The sequence below is a fragment of the Lissotriton vulgaris genome, chromosome 6, assembly GCF_964263255.1.
Source record: "Lissotriton vulgaris chromosome 6, aLisVul1.2, whole genome shotgun sequence".
In the NCBI taxonomy this organism is placed as follows: Eukaryota; Metazoa; Chordata; class Amphibia; order Caudata; family Salamandridae; genus Lissotriton; species Lissotriton vulgaris.
The window spans coordinates 180422966-180443841 of record NC_141694.1 but is presented as its reverse complement, the minus strand read 5'-3'; the positions used below and the strand labels follow the sequence as shown (position 1 = coordinate 180443841).

Genomic DNA, 20876 nt, shown 5'->3' with positions numbered 1-20876 from the left:
CTAAAGAAAGTGTAGATAAGAAAACGAAGGAATTGAAAACAAAGGTGATGTTGGCGCAGGTTCGCGGTGCGCAATCTAGAGGAAATGATAGAGGCAGGCGAGGAGGGGGTAATGCGTCGTACGGTCGTACTGACATTGCTAAGGACCAATGTGCATATTGTAAAGAGTTTGGGCATTGGGCTGAAGATTGTCCGGTACTTCGTGAGAAACGTAGTCAGCGTGGTCGAGGAGGTGGAAGGTCGAGGAATAATTATTCAGGAGCGAGAAGTGGCGGAAGTGATCGTGGTAGGTTTGAAACGAGGGGCCGTGGTCAGGATGAACGAAATACTTTTGATTGACGAAATCAGTGTCAGATATCGGAGGGTGAGAATGTGGAGCATCAGGATTATGTGCATGCATAGGACTGCGTAGGATGGGGTACGGAATCAGTTGAAGTGCCAGTAGATCAAAGAGGTCCATATGTATCAGCGGGCATTTTGGGTTCTACTGATCAGTTTTTAGTTGACACAGGAGCTACTTGTAGTGCTTTGTCCAAAAACTTGGTTCCAAGGGCTCCCCTGTCTGGCGAAACGATAACATGTATAGGGTTTGATGGCACACCCTCTCCTAGCCCATTATCACAACCTCTTGCACTTTGCATTGACAAATTTTTCAGCTTTTGTCCATTTTTGTTGTCACCTCACACTCCAGATAACATTATGGGCATTGATTTGCTCAAATACTTTCGAGCAACGGTACGCTGCGCTCCTGAAGGAGTGCGGGTTATTTTGAATGACAATTACCCAGATTCAGACAGATTTTGGACAATGAAGGAAATTGAAGCATTAGCCACTCTCCGGCACACGTTGTGGGCGACCTCAGATACGGATGTGGGACAGATGCTTATTCCACCTATTAGAATTACTGTCAAGGAGGGAGTACTTTTGCCACGTGTACCACAGTATAAGATCTCAAGGGAAGGTGAAATTGCCCTGACGCATATTGTTCAGGATTTGATCGTTGCAGGAGTAGTGGAGGAAGTTCCTTACAATGTCTGTAATAGCCCTATTCTCCTGATCCTTAAGAAAGACACTGACGACAAAGTCTATCGATTTATTATTGATTTGAGAGAAATTAACAAAATTGTCATCCCTCAATACCCGGTGGTGTCTGATATCACGATTGCTTACATTGGTCTCTCCAACAGCGACGACCTTTTCTGTCATTGATCTTAAAAATGCATTCTTTTCCATTCCCATCCACCCCGACAGCAGATACTTATTTGGCTTCACGTTAAATAATAAATCGTATAGATTTTGTCGTGTTCCCCAAGGTTATACAGAAAGTCCTAGCATCTATAGCCAGGCCTTGAAAAGACAGCTTGACACTTTTGAATTGCAATCTGGAGTAGCCCTTATACAGTATGTTGATGACCTCTTGTTGGCTGCAGACACTTATGCACAATGTGAGGAGAGTACACTTGCTTTGCTTTCCTTTTTGGCTCAAAACAATCATAAAGTCTCTAAGAAAAAGCTTCAATATTGTAGACCCAAGGTGACCTACCTCGGTCATCTTTTGTCTAAGGAGGGGCGTGCATTAGCATCAGATCGAATTCAGGCGATTTTAGGCACACCAGTCCCCCGTACTCAGAGAGATGTACGCGCCTTCATAGGACTAAGGTCCTTTTGTAGACAGTGGATTATGGGGTTTTCGCACATTATCAAACCTTTGTTAGCGTTACTGTCCAAAACTACACCAATGCCCCTTGAATGGACAGATGAATGTCAGAATGCTTTTGAACAATTGAGGCAGGCCCTTTGCTCTGCACCCGTGTTTGGTACACCAGATTACACAAAGATTTTCACATTGTACGTGCACGAGAAAGATGGGTGCGCGTTATCAGTGTTAGTACAGGCACACGGGGACAAGCAGAGGCCATGCGCGTACTTCTCAGCCATTCTTGATCCTGTAGCACGAGGGTTACCTGGGTGCTTCCGAGCAGTTGCAGCAACAGCAGTAGCTATACGACAGAGTGAGGGAATAGTTTTATCGCACAAACTGTTGGTGCTAGTTCCCCATGCAGTAGATGCCCTGTTAAATCAAACGAAAACACAGTATCTCACGAGCGCACGTTTAACGGGATATGAGCTCACACTTCTGGCGCCACATATCACACTGAAAAGATGCGCTACCCTGAACCCTGCCACTTTATTGCCTTATCCGGCCGAAGAGGGCCAGGAGGAAAAACATCATGATTGCGTCTTCCTGACTGAGGAACAAACAAAGGGTCGTGTCGACTTACAGGATATGCCACTCCCAGATGTGGATGGGGAACTGTGGGTTGATGGATCGTGTTTAAGGCTGTCAGATGGCGCGACTTCTGCAGCATATGCGATCACGACACTTAAGACAGTGGTAGAAACAGCACGAATACCTCAGAAATCGGCTCAAACAGCGGAGCTGATAGCCTTGACAAGAGCCTGCGAACTGAGTGCTGGCCTATGTGTGAACATCTACACAGACAGCCGGTACGCCTTCGGAGTAGCACATGACTTCTGATTACTCTGGAGAGAGCGTGGGTTTTTGACCTCTCATGGAGTACACATTATGCACGGAGAACTAGTGCGTGATCTCCTAAACGCGTTGCTTTGCCCAAAGAAAGTAGCGATAATTAAATGCAGTGCACATAAAAAAGTTGTGGTGTTTGGAAGGCCTATGAACATATGGGGAGTTCTTAAGCCGCGATTGTTACATGATGTGCCTTGTATAATGATGAGCGATTATTTGGCACGATTAACAAATGATTTGCTTTCTATTCACCAATAGGTTCGAGAAGCGCTCCCTGACAATTCCATTGGAGAGGCTCATAATCTCTGTCCTGGAGATTACGTGATGATAAAGTCGTTTGAGAGAGCGAACAGCTTGGAACTGAGGTGGCGTGGCCCCGAGCAAGTCCTCTTGGCGACTCGAACGGCTGTGCGAGTGACCAACAGAAAGCGGTGGGTGCATTCAACTCACTGCCGTCGCGTCTCTCCGGACCTGGTGAATCCTACTGTGTTGTCCGACTACAAAGAGATCTTGGACAAAGAAAAGAGCCCATCTGTGACATCGGCCGAATCGGAGGGAGCCTTCCCGGACCACACTGTTTCTGGACGACAGCGCTACGACCTGCGGCCAAGATAGGAAGAAGATTTTTTTGTGCGAGACTGGTTGGTTACCGCTCTAGGGTTTGTGAAACGGAAGCCGGGAATCTCAAGGGGGGGGATCAGTTCTGCCAAAGAGTAGCGACACCTGTCTTGACCCCGGAGAAGAAAACAACGGCTACCTCGGAGCTCAGCACTAACGTTTTTATTTTTTGTAGTTGTGAACTTTTGAACTATGGCGTCTTCTGCATCACGAGACAAGAGAATTCTTGGTGCCATCTTGTTTGTACTGACAATTGTGGTGGTAGCAGTGATAGCCTGGGTAGTAGAACTTGTGGTGCCTGTACGAGAACATTTGCTGCCGGCTACCCCGGCTCCATCTGAACATTTTCATTTCACCTTACCCTATCATGAAGAACGGCACCGACAGACTTACTTGAACAATAGCTTCATTCAAATTTTGCATCATACTCATAATATGACGAACACTTCTAACTGTTGGGTGTGTGGGATGTTGCCTGGGCATCAGAAGAAAGGGGGCACACCGCTCATCCCACTCCTGTTTTCCCATAATGGTTCCTGCAATGCCTGGTATACTCTTCTATTCACTCTACGATGGCCAACAAAAGGGGGGGTGCTTTTCCGTTTAAACAAGATATGCTATCATGATCGGGACGGCTATCCACAAGCTGAGGGTACTCGATTTGAATGGGAAGAGTACCGCCCTGACAACGTGTCTGCACCCCGAATTTACAGCAATCAACGAAACATTAATATGTCTAGCTCCCATGTCATCAATGTTATAGATACTAAGGCTGATCTCTGTATACGTAATAAAGGTACACTCCCAGTTGGAAAAAGTGAATGTAACACCACACTTACATTTGATAGTCCGAATGGCATATCATTTGTGGCATCCCGAAATACATACTTCATTTGTGGTAATAAAGGCTATCATCAGCTCCCGTTAGGATGGCTAGGTACATGCTATATCTCTTTTGTATTGCCCCCTGTATTCATTGCCCCACCAATGTACCATAATGATTATGTCTCATACCATGATTTTGTGTTAAATAGAGTTAGACGTGCTGTGGTCTTGGATGATATTGACCAGACCGATACTGCCTTACAACAATATGTAGATTTTAATTTGGGATTGTTTTCCTTTGTGGGGGCTGCTTTGAATAGTCGGAAAATACGACGACTGACCCGTGTTGTTGAGGCTGTAGCTAATGATGCTGCTTTCGCATTGGGGAATATAACGGAAGAACTTCAAATATCCAGAATTGTTACACTTCAGAACCGAATGGTTCTTGATGTGGTTCTAGCTGATCGAGGGGGGGCATGTAGAATTATCGGAAGTAGCTGTTGTGTTTACGTGCCTGATAACTCGCCATCTGTATATGATGCAATTTCCAAACTCCACAAAATCGCTGCTGAAATACACCCGGACAATGGTACATGGACCCTTTCAGGGTGGTTCTGGTCAATGCGTAGTACTTGGGGCTGGAAGCTACTGACGATTTTATGTATCATAGTTGGGATACTATTCTTTGTGTGTTTATGTATACAATGTGGCCCTGCTTTATGTTCTATGTGTTTATCAGCTTGTATTCCATCGAGACGAGCTCTTGCCCAAAAGGAATTGATGCTTCATAAAGAAGTAGCTCAAATAATGTCAATAGATATCGAAGATGAGTATCCCGACTACCTCCACTATGAGGTAGCTTCAGCTAAACGCTAAAAGGGTCGTCTGTCGTAATCTGACAATGGCAGGGTTAGCGCTTAGCTTTGCTACACGCTATTTCCCTTAACTTGGCCTTATTCGAAAATGCCATCTTGTATGCTACGGCGGCCATTTTAGGGAATGAGCGTCCTCGTGGTCAGCATGCCCTTTAGTCCTTTGTCCGTGCTGCTGACCACTCGAGTTTGCCCAGCAACAGGCTATTTTTAGTAACGGTCAAGCCTGTGCATGCGCAGTTCCAACTGACCAGTCACCCCTCAGGAATGTTCCGCCAAAACTGACCAGTGGAGTTGTAACCCCTCCCATGAGTTGGCTGTGCTCCAAAAATGACCATATGTGTACCTAAACTCTGTAACCTTGTACCGCCTACCTTTTTATTACCTGTAAATTGTATAAAAGAAGGAATCACACCAACGTTCGGTGTGATACTTCTTGCATTGCCGAAGGGTGCTGTAGGAATGTACCACCACCCCATGGGGTCTTAATAAACTTGTCTTTTGTACTTTTCAGTTTCCGTGCCAACAGTTCTTTTGGTGTAAGTGGGTATTTCTGCGGAGCATGTAGGCCTTGGGAACCCAGTACCACAACGCAAGGTGGCTTTGCGTGGCTTAGTAAATCTCACTCATGCCCTTGTGTTTCCTTGCACCATCTTAAACCACCTTGCACTGCCTTGCGTGATGCAGTGGCAGCGCAAGGGCTTTGTAAATTGGGGTCCAATTCTGATAGACAAAAATAGGCAAAACAACAACCGGAAAACATGTGTAAGAGCTATATATGTTTACCTACAATATTATAAATAACACCACAAACTAACTCTGGGCTATAAGGCATAGAAAATTACCGGTCCACAAAGCACTTCTGCACCACAAAAGGGGTAGCACTGTATAAATCCACTCAATAATACGATACATACTTTTGGAATAAAGTATCCCTTAAAGATGACATCAGATGCGGTCTCATGAGGCAAGCCCATGGGCAGGATATTGGCAAACCTCTGAATTTCATGGATGACTGCATTTGTGTAAGGCATAGTCTTTCGATGCTCATATTTTGCCTGTGCGGATCCCAAAACTCTTTCAATCTCTTCTTGAACTTTTTCTGAAACAAGAAATTAAAAACATGTAATGACATGATTACACTTCAGAAAATAGTTTTCACAAAGTTGTCGAGATTCATATCACAAAATATAGCATTTAAAGCAGAGTTGAACACTGGTTAGTTAAATCATGCTGCATTACATAAAACAACTGAATGTTGCCTAATATGCAGTGAATAGTGTCACAAGTATGACCGTCAAATCAAATCATTTAATTTAAATCTCTCAAGTCCACACACATTGTAATGGAAAATTGGGTTTGCTCACTACATGGAAATGTTGCTTCCTCGTCACATTCAGAGAAGCATTTTTGATGACATGAAATGCAGGGCATACATCTCTTTTCCGTTTACGAGTGAGATAAAATCCTCTAGATGTTCTCATACTGACACTCAGAGTCATTGACTACCAGACTTGTATGTGCCTCTGTTCCAGGTGTTAAATCAATGCACAATCCCCCTTCATTCACTATCTTAAAATTAACATACCTTTCCTTTTCATACATAAAAACCCTGTAATGCATTGATGATTTAACAGAATCATGGGCCCGATGTAGGTAAATCTCATTTACCGACTCTAGAATATCGAATTTTACCGATTCGGTATTCTAGATTCGGTAAATGAGATGTAGGAAATAATTCGGTAATTTTTACCGAATCGGTATGATCCGTTAATTACCGAATCGATATTTACCGATTCGGTAATTGCCATTGATTCCTATGGGCCTTGAGGCCCATAGGAATCAATGTCAATTACCGAATCGGTAAATACCGATTCGGTAAAATTAACAAATTGGCAAGGGGGACAGGGTGTCACTTTGACACCCTGTTGCACCCCTGATTCTGGCTTGTGTGCCATGTGGCACACATACATGCCCTAAGGGCACAGGTGTACATGCACAGATGTGCATGTACACAGGAATTCGTTATTTACCACCAAATATTATTTCGTGGTAAATAACGAATTCTTAAAGGCCAGTGGCACTGTTTTTAGTGCCACCTACATCTAGATTTACTGATTCAGTAACTTTACCAATTCAGTGTTTTAACGAATCGGTAAATTTACCGAATCAGTAAATTTACCGATTCTGTAAATTTTAGGCCCCCTACATATCAAAAACCAAATACTGGTCGGTAACGACCGAAATCGGCCGATACCGACCGATATTTGGTGTCCTACATCTGGCCCCATGTTTTTAAATGTCCTGAAGGGCAAACAGGAAATGCTTAGGGGAGGGGCTGCTGTATTGTTTAGGCAGATGAGCTGGCACATATGTCAGAGAATGGAAACCAGTTGTCAAACCAATTTTCCAGGGCTGTATATCCCCATTGCTAGCCACACCTCTGCGTTGGGAATTCTAAAAGAGGGGTTATACCATATTGGAATTGTGCAGAATGGAGCCTTCTGGGATAGCTAGATGCAACACTTCCCCGTAATAGTCATAAGGAAAGAAGGTACCTGGTAGCCCATTAGCTAGTGACCGCAACCTCAGCTGTGGGCATTTTCTGGGAATATAGAGGGCACCCAATGCACCCAAACTCAGATCTCATTGGACTGGAGAAGACAACTGAAGAAGGACTTCCCTGCTGCACCAAGGGCCTGGCAAAGGGGGAGTGCACTGATGTGGACTGCATCTGCTGCACCTGTTGGCAAACAAAGGAAATGGAATGCGCCTACTGACTCCTGCTCATGAATAAGTCAATTCCCGAGCCCAGCCTAAGCAAGAGAATAAGTTGGCTGCCCTCCTGTTCATGGGGCAGGGCCACAAGAGCTAAAGAAGCCTCTTGGGGCAAGTTGGTAGCCCAGGTAACCGTATCCCCACTTGTCAATGAAATGCAGCACCAGGGATCAGGGAATCTGCTGGACAAAGGAGAGTCATTAGAGTTCAGCTTCATTGACCCAGTAATTGAAGACAAGTTACTGCCAAAAGAAGGGAACTACTGAAACTGCAGTACTGGGCGACTGGTAGCCAAGCCCAAGAGGACTTTGAAGGACGTCGACCCTTGTGGTCAGGATCACCTCACCAAGCCTGTGGACTGAGAAGTACCCCAAGGAAGACCCAGGCAGCATCTTCAGGTTCCTTGAGCATCTTCAGCATCCTGTTTCCTTGGCATCAGCACCACTCCATAGAAGTAACTGTTTCTGTGGACCTTGCTTGCCACTTGCTGTGTTTCATTCTCTGGCTCCTGCCAGATTTGGTACCTTTTAGTAACTCTAAGTAACCACAATAATACTTATCCAAGTACTTATGGAAAATGTTTATAAGAATCAATTCATTGAATTTACCAAAACTTGTATGTGGTTAAGTAAAAAGTGTTAATTTACTATAGCTGCAAATTTTGAATCTCTGAAACCCTCTGGGGTATCTTTTGTTTCATTTTAGAGTCAAAAATTAAATTAAAATCTGAACTATTTTTATAAACTGGTGTCATATCTCTTGAGTGTCTCAGTCATTTCACCTTTATGTTATGTTATATGTTATGTTATATGCTGTTTTGTAACGCGGACAACTACTACTGGAGTATCCTGGCGCGGTATACCGCTGGGGAACCCGTCCTGGCTTTCCCTGTGGGATGGTCCCTACTGGGAGACCCCCAAGGTGGAGCCAGGCATCCCCGGCGTTGATGGGGCCGTTGTGGAGAATAGGCAAGCGAATGCCCAGAGTTGCCAAGTGGGACCCCTGGTTAGAGTAGGCACCGAGGCAGGAATTATTGAGTCCGCTGACCCTGGTCCACGACCCTGCCGCGTCAGGAATTGAACCCTGGTCCCGGGCCGACTCCTGCTTCAGGGTCTGCCGCCTCTAACCAGTGAGCACCACCACTCCACTTTAATTGTTTTGGTAATATTTAAATGCTTTACACTTGTTCCTTTGAGTAAGCCCGACAGCTCAGAGCCACAGCTACCCAGGGTTGAGCTAAAGGTTTAACAAACCTACTGGTCTGTTGGAAGGTGGATTATTAGTAGTGGTAAGTGGGCACCTACCACTAGCAACACGTCTACTAACACAATATAAGGCCCAGGCAATGTCTCAATATACTATTCCCTTGCTCAACACTTGATAGCTGGCAGCGAACAAACAGGTTTAACTTAGGAGACAGTTGTGTTAGACATTTAAAAACAATAATAAATGATATAAGTAGGACACAACACACAACAAAATTAGGAAATATGTTTATCATTCAAATGACACCAAAATGACAAACGTTTATCATTCAAATGACACCAAAATGACAAACCTCCAATGTAGCGAGCCGGAGATATGAATTTTTAAAGAATAAACACTTTCTAGTGCTTTGTTCACACTTGACTGGGACAAAGTCCAAATTTGAGGGCGACCAAAATGGAACCCTTGTCAGACACACTTTTTCTGGAGGATTTTCCCTCAACATCGAGCGCGCCTCTCCAGCAGGCTGGATTTGCAGTGGCTTTGTCGACTTGGTTTAGCGGGAGCCCTTGGTCGCCTCCTGAAGTCTTGAGCTCTGGAGTCTTCAGCAGGATGAACCTGAAATCCACTCCGGGTCATGGTTTGACGTAGTCAGATTGTCTCAGCTCAATTTCGACGTCGGGTCGGTGACCCTACGGAGCTTTTTCCAAAAGTTGCTCCAAACTTCTGGAACTTCCTACTGAAGTTCCTCTTGAAGGTTCAAAGTGTCCACAACACAAATACAAGTTTCCAAAATCTCTTAGTTGATCCACAGAAGTTGGGAATACAGTTCCTACAGTGCACCTGGCCAAAACCTTTAAAGATCAGCTGAAAGTGGTCAGCAGGTTATTCTTGCTGGAGATGATGCAGGTGGAGCTCTGTTAACCTGTCGCTTTCAGAGAGTCCACTCCTTCTCTTTTTGAAGCAAGGCAAATCCTTCGGGATGTAGTTCCTTGGTGTGCAGCAGGTGCAGTCATTCAGAGTCCGGTCCTCTTGGTGCTGGCCAGGGATCCAGCAGGGCAGTACTTTTTCTTTGTGTAGTTTCAGGCAGCAGATCTGAGTTGCTATGCAGCTCCTCCATATTTATCCACTGTTCTGTGGGTACAAGCAGGGGTGGTCCCCTTGACAAATGGGGCGCAAGGTGCCACCCAAAATTATGACAGCTTCCTCCAAAGTGTGGCATATTCTTGTCCCACAAATCACTGTATTTTAAAATTCAAGATGGAGAAACTTTCTCCTTTGGGTTTAGGTCTGGCTAAGCCAACCTACTGGTGTAGATCATTTCCCTAAACATGCCCCTTCCAGACCTCCTTCAAATTAAATTCCTGGGACTCCCATCTGGCTGGGGGTTACAAGACTGTCCTGCTTTCTTTGAAGACCAGTGTGTTAACCCACCCCCCTATGTAGAACCCATCTTTTATATGTCAAATGCTTGAAGCTTCAGGCCCTGTTATGTTGACATGAGAACCAACATATAGATGCTTGTACTTTTCCATTCTATTTAGATAAAGATGCTGTTGTAACACAAGGCTTGCTTAAGAAACATACGAGAACAGAGGAGGATGCTAGCTTAGCCGCAAGTATTTCAACATGTCACATTTAGAAATATTTATTGTACATGCTATGATATTGCAATCATTTTGGTGGAAAAGTACCAAGCCTAATACAGTGCATTACAGTGGATAGCCCCAAAACTGATATGTAACTCAGACACATGTTCAGCAATAATATAGTTTGTACCATAAATGATATAACACAGTCTAGGACCTTGTTGATTGGACAGATACGCACTGCCTAACTTGTGTTATGTGTATTATGATGATGGTCCCTATGTGGTTTGCGACAATAAAAACTGTCAAGGGCATCACCTCTTCGGACACTCAGTGGCTATGCTGACTGTCTCCGTGCTGCACGTATTTGCATTATCTGTTGGTCTCCAATAAATTCTGTTTACCTTATGTGCTGACAGAGAGTTGCATCTCTGGTATTATTTCCTTATTTCTTCTCAGCTTCCACATTTGGTGTGAGAATGCAGCCCCAGGATCACTGACTTCACCGGCCATCAGGAGTTTGTTAAAGTGCAACTACTCACCTGTAAGGGTCTCAAGGCGCTAGGGGTGAGGGGGGGGGGGTGCAGGTTCCATTCCATCACGGAGGGTTTCGGGAACGCGTAGATACCTGAACGCTGCACGCCGGATTCACAGGGTCGCGGTGGCTTAACAGTGCTAAATTACTTCACAGAATGCCTTCTTTTGCGACAAATGATCACCATTGATAAATAGACTGAAATAACACAGGAGTTAACTCTCTACGCGGACTACAGTATCCTGAGACCCTCTCCTTGATTTTATACAATAGGAGCATCTCCTCAGAACCCACACCGTAACGGAAACAACTCGTTCATTCCGCTTCCTACACAGAATCTGGTATCTAAGATATCAAGATGAAGTTTTGAGGGTCACCTAGCACATCTGACTTGGCATTATGGATGCGGTGCAACTCAAGTGACTCTACCTTCCAATTCTTAAAGAGAACTCGTTTTAATGATAGCTGACCTATCACCTTGCCAATTTCCCTTTTGTCTGATCCCCTGCTATCTGCACAATTTGATGTACAAGGTCCTGATGAAGGTGGCTTGTCCACCGAAACGCGCGTAGACCCGCCACAAGGGCCAACAACTACACCTTGGTGCCCTTGGATCACATTAGCGTAGTCATCTTGCTAATTGGAATCCAGTTCCTTTTTCATCTTTGTATGTGGTGTGAATGTAGAATGACTGTTAGCACGTGAGCGAGCTGCTGTGTATGATTGTTTTTCAGGGGAACTACTAATTTGTTACTGATTTTAGAACTGTTTTGTGTTCTTTATTAATTTTTTCAAATAATCCATGTACTACCTATGAATTTAAAAGAAAGAAGATTCTTTGATCAATAATAAAATTCATATGAATTTATATTCATATAAAAATAAAAAAGAATACATAAATAAATATATATTTTTTGAATGAACTTTGTTTGCACTTTATCTCCTTCTGTCACTATTTTTTTGATTATTTAGAGATGTACACACATTATTGAATGATACGGCCACTGTAGGAACACCCTTCTAGCTTTGGGGGTCTGTAGAAGAGCCAGGTTTTGAGGTTTCTTGCGAAGATGGGGAGCGATGTTGTCTGTCTGAGGTGGAGCGGAAGGGCGTTCCATGCTTTGGCCGCGAGGAAGAAGAAGGAGCGGCCTCCCGATCTGGTTTTCCTGGTGCGGGGACCTCGGCGTAGGAGAGCTGGGCTGATCATAGGGTCCTTTGGGGTGCGTGGAATTTGAGCCGGCTGTTCAGGTATGCTGGTCCGGTGCCGTGGAGGGCCTTGTGTGCGTGGGTGAGCATCTTAAGGTGATTCTCGCCTCGACGGGGAGCCAGTGGAGAGTGCGCAGGTGCTGGGAGATTTGGAAGTGTTTTGGCAGGTTGAGGACCGGTCTTGCGGCGGCGTTCTGGATGTTCTGTAGCTTGTGGATGAGGTTTTTGTTTATTCCGGCGTAGAGTGCGTTGCCGTAGTCGAGTCTCCTGGTGACCAGGGAGTGAGTGACTGTCTTTCGGTGTTCGAGGGGGATCCATTTGAAGGTCTTACGAAGGAGGCGGAGGGTGTGGAAGCAGGAAGATGAGACAGAGTTGATCTGGCGGTCCATTTTGAGCTCGGAGTCCAGGATGATTCCCAGGTTGCGTGCATGGTCTGTGGGAGTTGGCGGGTTTCCGAGGACGGTGGGCCACCAGGTGTTGCTCCAGGCGTCGGGGTTTGGGCCCATGATGAGTACTTCTGTTTTGTTGGTATTTAGTTGTAGGCAGCTGTTTTTCATCCATTTGGCGACGGCTTCCATGCCTTCTCGAAAGTTGCGTCTGGCGGTGTTGGGCTCGTTGGATAGGGAGAGGATGAGCTGGGTGTTGTCTGCGTATGACACGATGTTGAGTCCGTAGGTTCTGACGATGGGGGCAAGTGGAGCCATGTAGATGTTGAAGAGTGTCGGGCTGAGGGAGGAGCCCTGGGGGACTCCGCAGGTGGTAGGTGTGGGGTCTGAGAGGAAAGGGGGGAGTCTGACCCGTTGCGTCCTGCCGGAGAGGAAGGAGCAGATCCAGTCGAGGGCCTTGTCCTGGATTCCTGCGTCGTAAATGTAAATGTAAATGTACAGGAATTTATATAGCGCAAATCACCGAGCAGTTTCTAAGCACTTGCTTAGGGAACCCGTCCTGGTATTCCCCTGTGAGATAACCCCGGCAGGGTATCCACAAGGTGAAAGCCAGGCATCCCGCCGCGAGGGGCCGTTGTGGAGATTAAGCATGCTATTGCCCAGAGTGTAAAGTAGAGCAGGAGGCAGTAGTATCTCATAAGATTTATTGAGATAAAGCATAAACAGGTGGAGCCAGGAAGCACAGCTCACATCAGCAGAGGGAAGCTTCAACTGAAGCTACATGGAACAAGAATGCAAGAAACAGTAATAAACATTCCACATGGTGGCACGCTCTAACGCGAGCCTTAAAGCAACATGCATTTAATAAAAGAAAGCACAACATAACACATCCCCCCCGTCACATAAAGGCGAAAAGGAACAACGAGGGAAGGCAAGGGAACGAGGGAAAGAAGGAAGGGATAAGGAGGGAAATAATGAATTAATACAATGAATTACTTCACATAATCCTTAAGCCAACAAGGCAACACTCGTGTTCTATTCGAAACCTTAACTGTAGGTAGTGTGGGTGCAGGAACAGCATCATTACTAACATTAGGAGAAGTAGCAATAGGAAGGGACGGTACGTCAACATGTACATGACCGGTATCAACTGAGTTAGATGTCTGACAATCAACCCCATCCCCCTCCCTTAATTGAGGAGAAGAACCATTAGGTGCAAGTTGTGACTGCAGATTGCTGCCTTGGAAGTAATCCTCAACCCAATCGAAATCAGATGGTTTGTCACCTACAACATCCTCCGCCTCATGGTTTTGACAAATATCCAAAGCCACATCTTTCAGGTTCCAAACCTTCCCGTCACTCAACCTGACTGAGTTCCTAAGAACTTCCAGAACCTGTTTGGGCGAATCAAATTTGTTCTCCCCCTTAGAAACCCTGTATGGTTTCTTAATCCTGACCCAATCACCAGTTTTTATAATGATGTTTTTCACACCATGGCGCTGATCATAGTAGGCCTTACTCTTGTCATGTACCAATTCTAAACTTTTCTTGACTTCAATAGGTGACCACTGTTGTACGTTGTCCTTGAAAACCCAACCAGGGTTGAACTTACACCTAGGTAATCTACCCCGCATCATCACAAAAGGGGAAAATCCTGTGCAGTTATTTAAGGTTACCTTGTAAGACCATACAGCTTTTTGTATTTCCAGTTTCCAATCTAAACCTTTGTAATTTGCAGCTTGCAAAATCCCTTTAATGACTCTATTGAAACGCTCAACAGTTCCATTCCCACTGGGATTGTATAAGGAGGTCGTTTTGTGTGTGATACCACATTTTGTGAAATAGTTTTGGGCAACTTTGGACAAGAACTGTACACCATTGTCCGTTAGGATATTAACAGGTAGACCTTCCACAATAAAAATTTTATCCAAAAATTTTAACACGGTCTGGGTATCCACACTGTCCACAAACTTAACTACGGGCCACTTGGTAAATAGATCAATGGCAACCAGCCCGTATTCCTTTTGGTCACCTACAGGGCCAAAAATATCAACTGCGATGGTTTCCCAAGGCATGTTAGGAATGAGTCCCTCACTCATAGCTGGTCTAAGAGTCCTCAAGGACTTGTCCGCAGAATTACAAACAGAGCAACCTCTGACAAAGGTTTCCACCTCACTGTCAACTTTGGGCCACCAAAACACTTTTTTAACCGCTAGCTTAGTCCTTACAATACCGAAATGTCCCTCGTGACACAACTCCAAAACTTTTTTCCTCAGCCCAGAAGGTGGAACAATCCTGTCCCCCCTCATCAGAACCTCCTTATCCAAAGACAATTCAGAACGTATCTCCCAAAATGGTTTCACAGTGCTCGACAAAAATCTCTCTTTCGGCCAGCCGTGACAAATAAACTTTGAAACTTCCACTAAGTCCTTGTCCACCCTGTGTTCTCCTAACCAATCCTCCCTGCTGATGGCTGGAAACCCAGAATCATGAATGAATGCTATACCGACGTTTCCCCAAGGATCATCAACGCACTCTTCCAAAGGGGAAGGGAGTCTAGACAAACAATCAGCAACCACATTGTCTTTACCAGGTACATATGTGATCATGTAAATGTATTCCTTCATCCGCATAGAGATCCTTGCCAGCCTGGCAGAAGCAGTAGCTGTGCCCTCAGTGGATAAAATGTGGACCAACGGTTTATGATCAGTCCTAATGTGAACCATTTTCCCCCAAACAAATGCACGAAAATGTTCTAAAGCCCAAGCGCAAGCCAAGGCTTCTCTTTCTATAATCGGGTACCTGCTCTCAGCAGGTGACAGAGCTCTGGATGCAAACAAAATTATTTTGTCTTTACCCTTCTCATCAATCTGTGATAAGACTGCGCCCAGACCCTTGTCACTTGCATCCGTTGTAAGATAACAATCTAGATTAGGGTCAAAGCTAGACAAGGCATTTACTTTTTGTAAATCTCGCTTAATTTCCACAAACTCATTCTCACACTCTTTTGACCATTCAAATTTTACATTTTTCTTCAATAGGGATCTGATGTTGTGTACCTTTGAGGCAAAACCTTTGATGAATTTGGCACAATATTCAGCCATCCCCAAAAAGGATTTGATTCCTTCTTTGGAATCAGGTGCAGGTGAGTTGACAATACATTCTATTAGTGAAGTTTTTGGTCTGACGCCCTCCTCACTAATTATATGACCTAGATACGAGACATTTCTTTCTCCAAATTTGCACTTAGACAGTTCAACAGTCAAACCAGCAGAACTAAGTGTGGTGAAAACTTCCCACAGCTTGGTGTCATGATCCTCTTTATCATTGCCAGCAATTAGAATATCATCTTGAAAGAAACTAATTCCATTCATGTCACCAAACAATCTGTGCATTAGGCGTTGGAAAACAGCCGCAGCTGATGCAAGGCCGAATGGCATCCTTATAAATTGAAAGCAGCCAAATGGTGTGATAAAAGCTGTTAGGTGCCTAGACTCAGGATCTAAAACTACCTGGTGGTATGCAGCGGAAAGGTCCACTGTGGAAAACCAAGTCGCTCCCCTTAAGGAAGAAACCATTTCATTTATTTTGGGCAAAGGAAAACGTTCGATCACAATATTTTGATTTAAATGGCGTAAATCAATACACAAACGGATTTTTCCGTTGGGTTTCCTCGCTACGACTATTGGACTAATCCACTCTGAAGAGTCTACCTCCTCGATGACACCTTTGGCTAAAAGACCCTGAATTTCCTTCTTGACTTCCTCCCTTATCAAAAGAGGAATAGGCCTAACTTTATGCACTTTAGGCTGTGCATTGTGTTTGAGCATAATTTTATGCTCAAAACCCCTGAGTTTGCCTAACTGACCACTTACAACACTGGTGAATTTATGCTTTAAAATATCTTCCAATTTGCTGCCCTCATCCACAACTAGCACTTTCTCTTTACTATTCGGATCTAAAATGATATGGAGACTTTTCTGGTCATACCACCCCAGAACAGAAGGGCCTTTCGTTGCAATGTATAATTTGCCTCTGGCCACTCTGCCTTTAAATATAAAGGTTAGCCATCTGAACCCTAAAAGTTCAATTTTACCACCAGTATAACTTACAGGACTAACATCTGAGGCATTTAATTTATCCCCTATTTTCTGTGTAAAATTCTTTTTCCATATCTCCTCGTTGATAATCGTATATGGGGACCCCGAGTCTGCGTATACCTTAACTTTAACGCCTCCAAATGAGACTTCACAAATAGGTTTGCCCACCATTGCTTCATCCGTAAGGTTTAACATATAATTTCCTTCTTCAGTAATATTCAACATGTAATTCCCTCTTATATTCTTAACACAACCACTTTCATCATCACTGCTACCATCAACGCATTCCTCCTCATTCCAAATACATTTGACATTAGTACGCCTACGGCACATTTTGCTGAAATGGCCCATGAGACCACAAATACCACATTTTTTTCGTAAGGCAGGACATGACTTGTAGTAAGCCATATGTTCTTTGCTACCACAACGATAACATTTTTTGTCCTCTAACTTGTTGTCTACTCCTTGGTTCTTGTAAGGTTGACTAAATCCTTTGTTATAAGATTGCTTGTTCTGATATTTTGGTGTTCCTTGGATTTTGAAGACAGCTGATGACGCTTTGTCAGAATCTTTAACAGTGTCTTTAATCACGGTAGCACACCTTCCCGACATCTCTGATTTCCTCATTATTGCGAGTACATCATCGAGAGGTGCATCGCCATTAACCCAAAGGCGATCTTGAATAGGAGAATTGTCATTGTGCATTACCAGCTGATCTCGAATAAGTTCGTCGTGTAAATCACCAAATTTGCAATCAATAGCCAGTTTTTTGAGATCATCCACCCACTCATCTACTACTTCATCCTTTTTCTGTTTCCTTTGGAAGAATTTGTGTCTCACAACACCTATACACACTTTAGGTGCGAAGTATCTATCCATATCAGCAATGGCATTATCAAATTCACTTGAATCAGCATCTGCTAACTTTTGCATACGTGAATATGTTTTTAATCCTTTAGGACCTAGCGAATGCAGGAGTATTCTTTTCTTTTGCTCTGGTTTCATTTTAGCGTTTTCATCAATAGCACAAATGTAATTATTAAAATACTCCTTCCACTCCACCCACTTCATGTCTGGTTGTGAACCAGTAGCCCAAAAAGGTTGTGGGGGACTAATGACAAAGCTTTGTTGAGCCATCACTATTTCAGGAATATCTTCGCTGTGGAGTTGATCCCCAGAATTCATATATGTCTATAAACAATGTCAGGATTTAGTGCAGTAATCCCTTTTTAACACAACAGTTAGTTGATTAATAATTAGTAAGTGCCCCGACAGTCTCACCTGTTTATCTTTATCCTCCTTGGTAGACAGAAATGTAATAAAAAAAAATGAGCCAAAGATTAGCGCTGGTTAAATGAGCGCTGGTTCGATAAAGTTCGTTTTCTTTTTTTTTTTTAAATTTGTCTCGATGACTGAGCCTCTGTAATAGAGTCTTCCGCGATCTTTTTTCCGACCAATCCAAAATGGCCGCCACGCAGGGTCACGCAACGTGACCTAGCGCAATTGCGTCATCACGCGATTACTCAACGTGCGTGAATGACGAAAGGCATAGCGTGTTGGTCGCGCGTAGTAGATGGTGCTTGGAACCCGGCTACACGATTGAAAGATGCCGGCATGCGCGACCAACCGGAGCCTGCAAGTTAGTAACTCTCCTCAAGGTAAAGTAAAATATACGAACCAAATCTCGAATCTCTTCTGTTGATATGTAGGTGGCTCAGGTGATAGTAGAACAAAATTACATCCTTTGCAAGGCAATTCTGTTTCTTTTTTTCTCCTTTGTAATGATGAAAAGCGTAAGAAAAAAAAAATTAAATCCGAGGTTTGAAGTTGCAGGGTGTCGATCCCGATCGTCGCCAATTGTAAAGTAGAGCAGGAGGCAGTAGTATCTCATAAGATTTATTGAGATAAAGCATAAACAGGTGGAGCCAGGAAGGACAGCTCACATCAGCAGAGGGAAGCTTCAACTGAAGCTACATGGAACAAGAATGCAAGAAACAGTAATAAACATTCCACATGGTGGCACGCTCTAACGCGAGCCTTAAAGCAACATGCATTTAATAAAAGAAAGCACAACATAACACAGAGTCGCAGAGTGTGAACCCGTGAATCGAGTAGGCACCGGAGCGAGAATTGTCGAGTCCATGGACATTTTAGGACTCAAGACCTCGCCGAGCCGGGAATTGAACCCTGGTCTCGGGCTGACCTCTGCTTCCAGGTCTGCCTCCTCTAACCAGTGAGCCACACTTCTCCACTAGACTAGTAGAGTCTGCGTATTAGGGTGCGGTGGGAGACTGTGTCGAACGCCACTGATAGGTCTAGGAGGATGAGGGCTACTGCCATAAGGGAGCTGGAACTCAGCTTTATTCGGAGTTCCGAGGCCTGAGGTTGGATGACTCTTGATCTTTGTCTCTTCTCTCTCCCTCCACTCCGTGGCTGAGGAACTCTGCCTGACATGAGTTGGTTTGTGTCATATCTCTGGCGCCTGCTTTATCTCCCTCTCAGCACATGTGTATCGAAGCTCTTTCTCCCAACTATCTCCCTCTGTTTTGCGCTCCTCATGCCAGTGCGTTTGTGTCCCGGACAAATATTTGTCTCTTGCATTCCCAATTACATGGCTAGCACATCAGCAATTCTGATCACTTTCTTCTGCCTCCTCTTTGTGGCTTTAATAATATAAATCTCGGTCTGTCATCATTCTGTTTAAGACTGTGTCTCTGTTTAAAGTTGGCACTTGCTTCGTGGTGCTGACAGTGGCTTGCTTCCTGCTCCGTTCATGGTATTTGACCTCTGGCACTGCTTCCGAACTCGGCAAATTTCTTTAATGTGCATTTTCTGACCTCCATTTCAGTTTCTGGCCCAAAAACTCACCCCGCCAGGACGGTGACAGCAACCAGTCGCACTTTCCCTGCACACAGTGACTCCCTGGTGCTAAGAAGCACTTGGCTAACGCTGTACCGAGTAGGGCGAACTTCTGCACTTTCTTGTCTTGCCTGCAGAGAGTCCCCGGCCTATGGGGGTGGAGGAAATTTACAGCTACTTCCCAGTGACTGGAGCTCTTGTCGGTAGGCATTGCCAGAATCAGCACCCATCAATTAGTTTTGTTGGGGGATCTCCATTCTCCGGGTTGGGTTGTAGCAGGTAGCCCCTCGTCTTAAAGTTGCAGCAGTTTTTGCTCTCCAGGCACAGGTGATAGCGGTGTAGGCTCCCCAAGGATTGCACACAGTTGTTGGGCGGACACAAATTCGCGGGAGTGGTACCCCTCCTTTATTTGCAACAGGTTTTCACTGATTTATAAGTATCCATGTACTCAGGTTTTCGGTGCAACTACCTCACCTCAGCACCGCTGGCCACCGGTACCCAGTGGGGCGCGCCTCTTGCTGGGCACCAAAGGTGGTCTCCAGATGTGCCTAGGGGTCCATCTAGGCACAACAGTGAGGTAGTATCAGTTGTGTTCTTTTCTATCATTTTGGGTTTCATTGCATTTTTGATTGTGTTATTGTGATGTGCCTCTCCCATATTGCGGTCAAATACTGTTAGGGTTGCACCTACCATTCCTATTGTTGTAGGGTGTTCTCTGTAATTGTCAGGCTATCATTTAATTGGATATTGTAGACACTACACAACTGACATTAATACTCTGCTACTTCTCTCACAATGAATTGAACAACCCTTTATTATTATTGCTGCCCTAATAAAAAGCCTCTTAATATTCCCACCCATCCACAATGGACAAGCTGGCTTACCTATTCAAATTTGCCTTATACTGTATGTTCCCTCCCATTTGTGTGCTATTTTTTATGTCCCTTGAAGTACCAATAATATTGTTCCTATTTCCCCTATTATTATTCGGGGATTAGCATGGTCACACCGCACTAATTCACATCACATCTCATAATACAGTGCTGCAGCACAGTGTTGCCAAATATTGCTTCTATGTTTTATGTGTTTGCATTAACTGCATGAAGAGTTCACCACGTCTGCTCTGTTTATCTGGATGCCTGAATCCTCATGGCACAGTCCAAAGGGTCTTCAATTCCGTCTAGCCGCACCTCCTGCCCTTTTGGGAATACTTGGAGATTGCAAGGAGGCGGAATTACTACTCTTTCTTTAAAATACTTTCTTGTTGTCTTAATTTCTGTCTGTATGCTACCAGCACCCAGGAAATTCTCTTTCCCTTCGCATTTGTGAATGCTTTGGTGAACTAGTACTGATCA

The 20876-nt window shown here is 44.5% G+C and overlaps 1 protein-coding gene across 1 annotated transcript in view; it reads right to left on the bottom strand.

Moving 5' to 3' along the window:
- LOC147706983 (cytochrome P450 2K4-like) overlaps positions 1–20876 on the bottom strand; it is a 524789-nt gene that overhangs the window by 138518 nt on the left and 365395 nt on the right. Inside the window, exon 7 of the mRNA XM_086926211.1 lies at positions 5780–5964. Coding sequence (XP_086782337.1) covers positions 5780–5964 — 185 coding nt within the window. The remainder of the gene's footprint in view (positions 1–5779; positions 5965–20876) is intronic.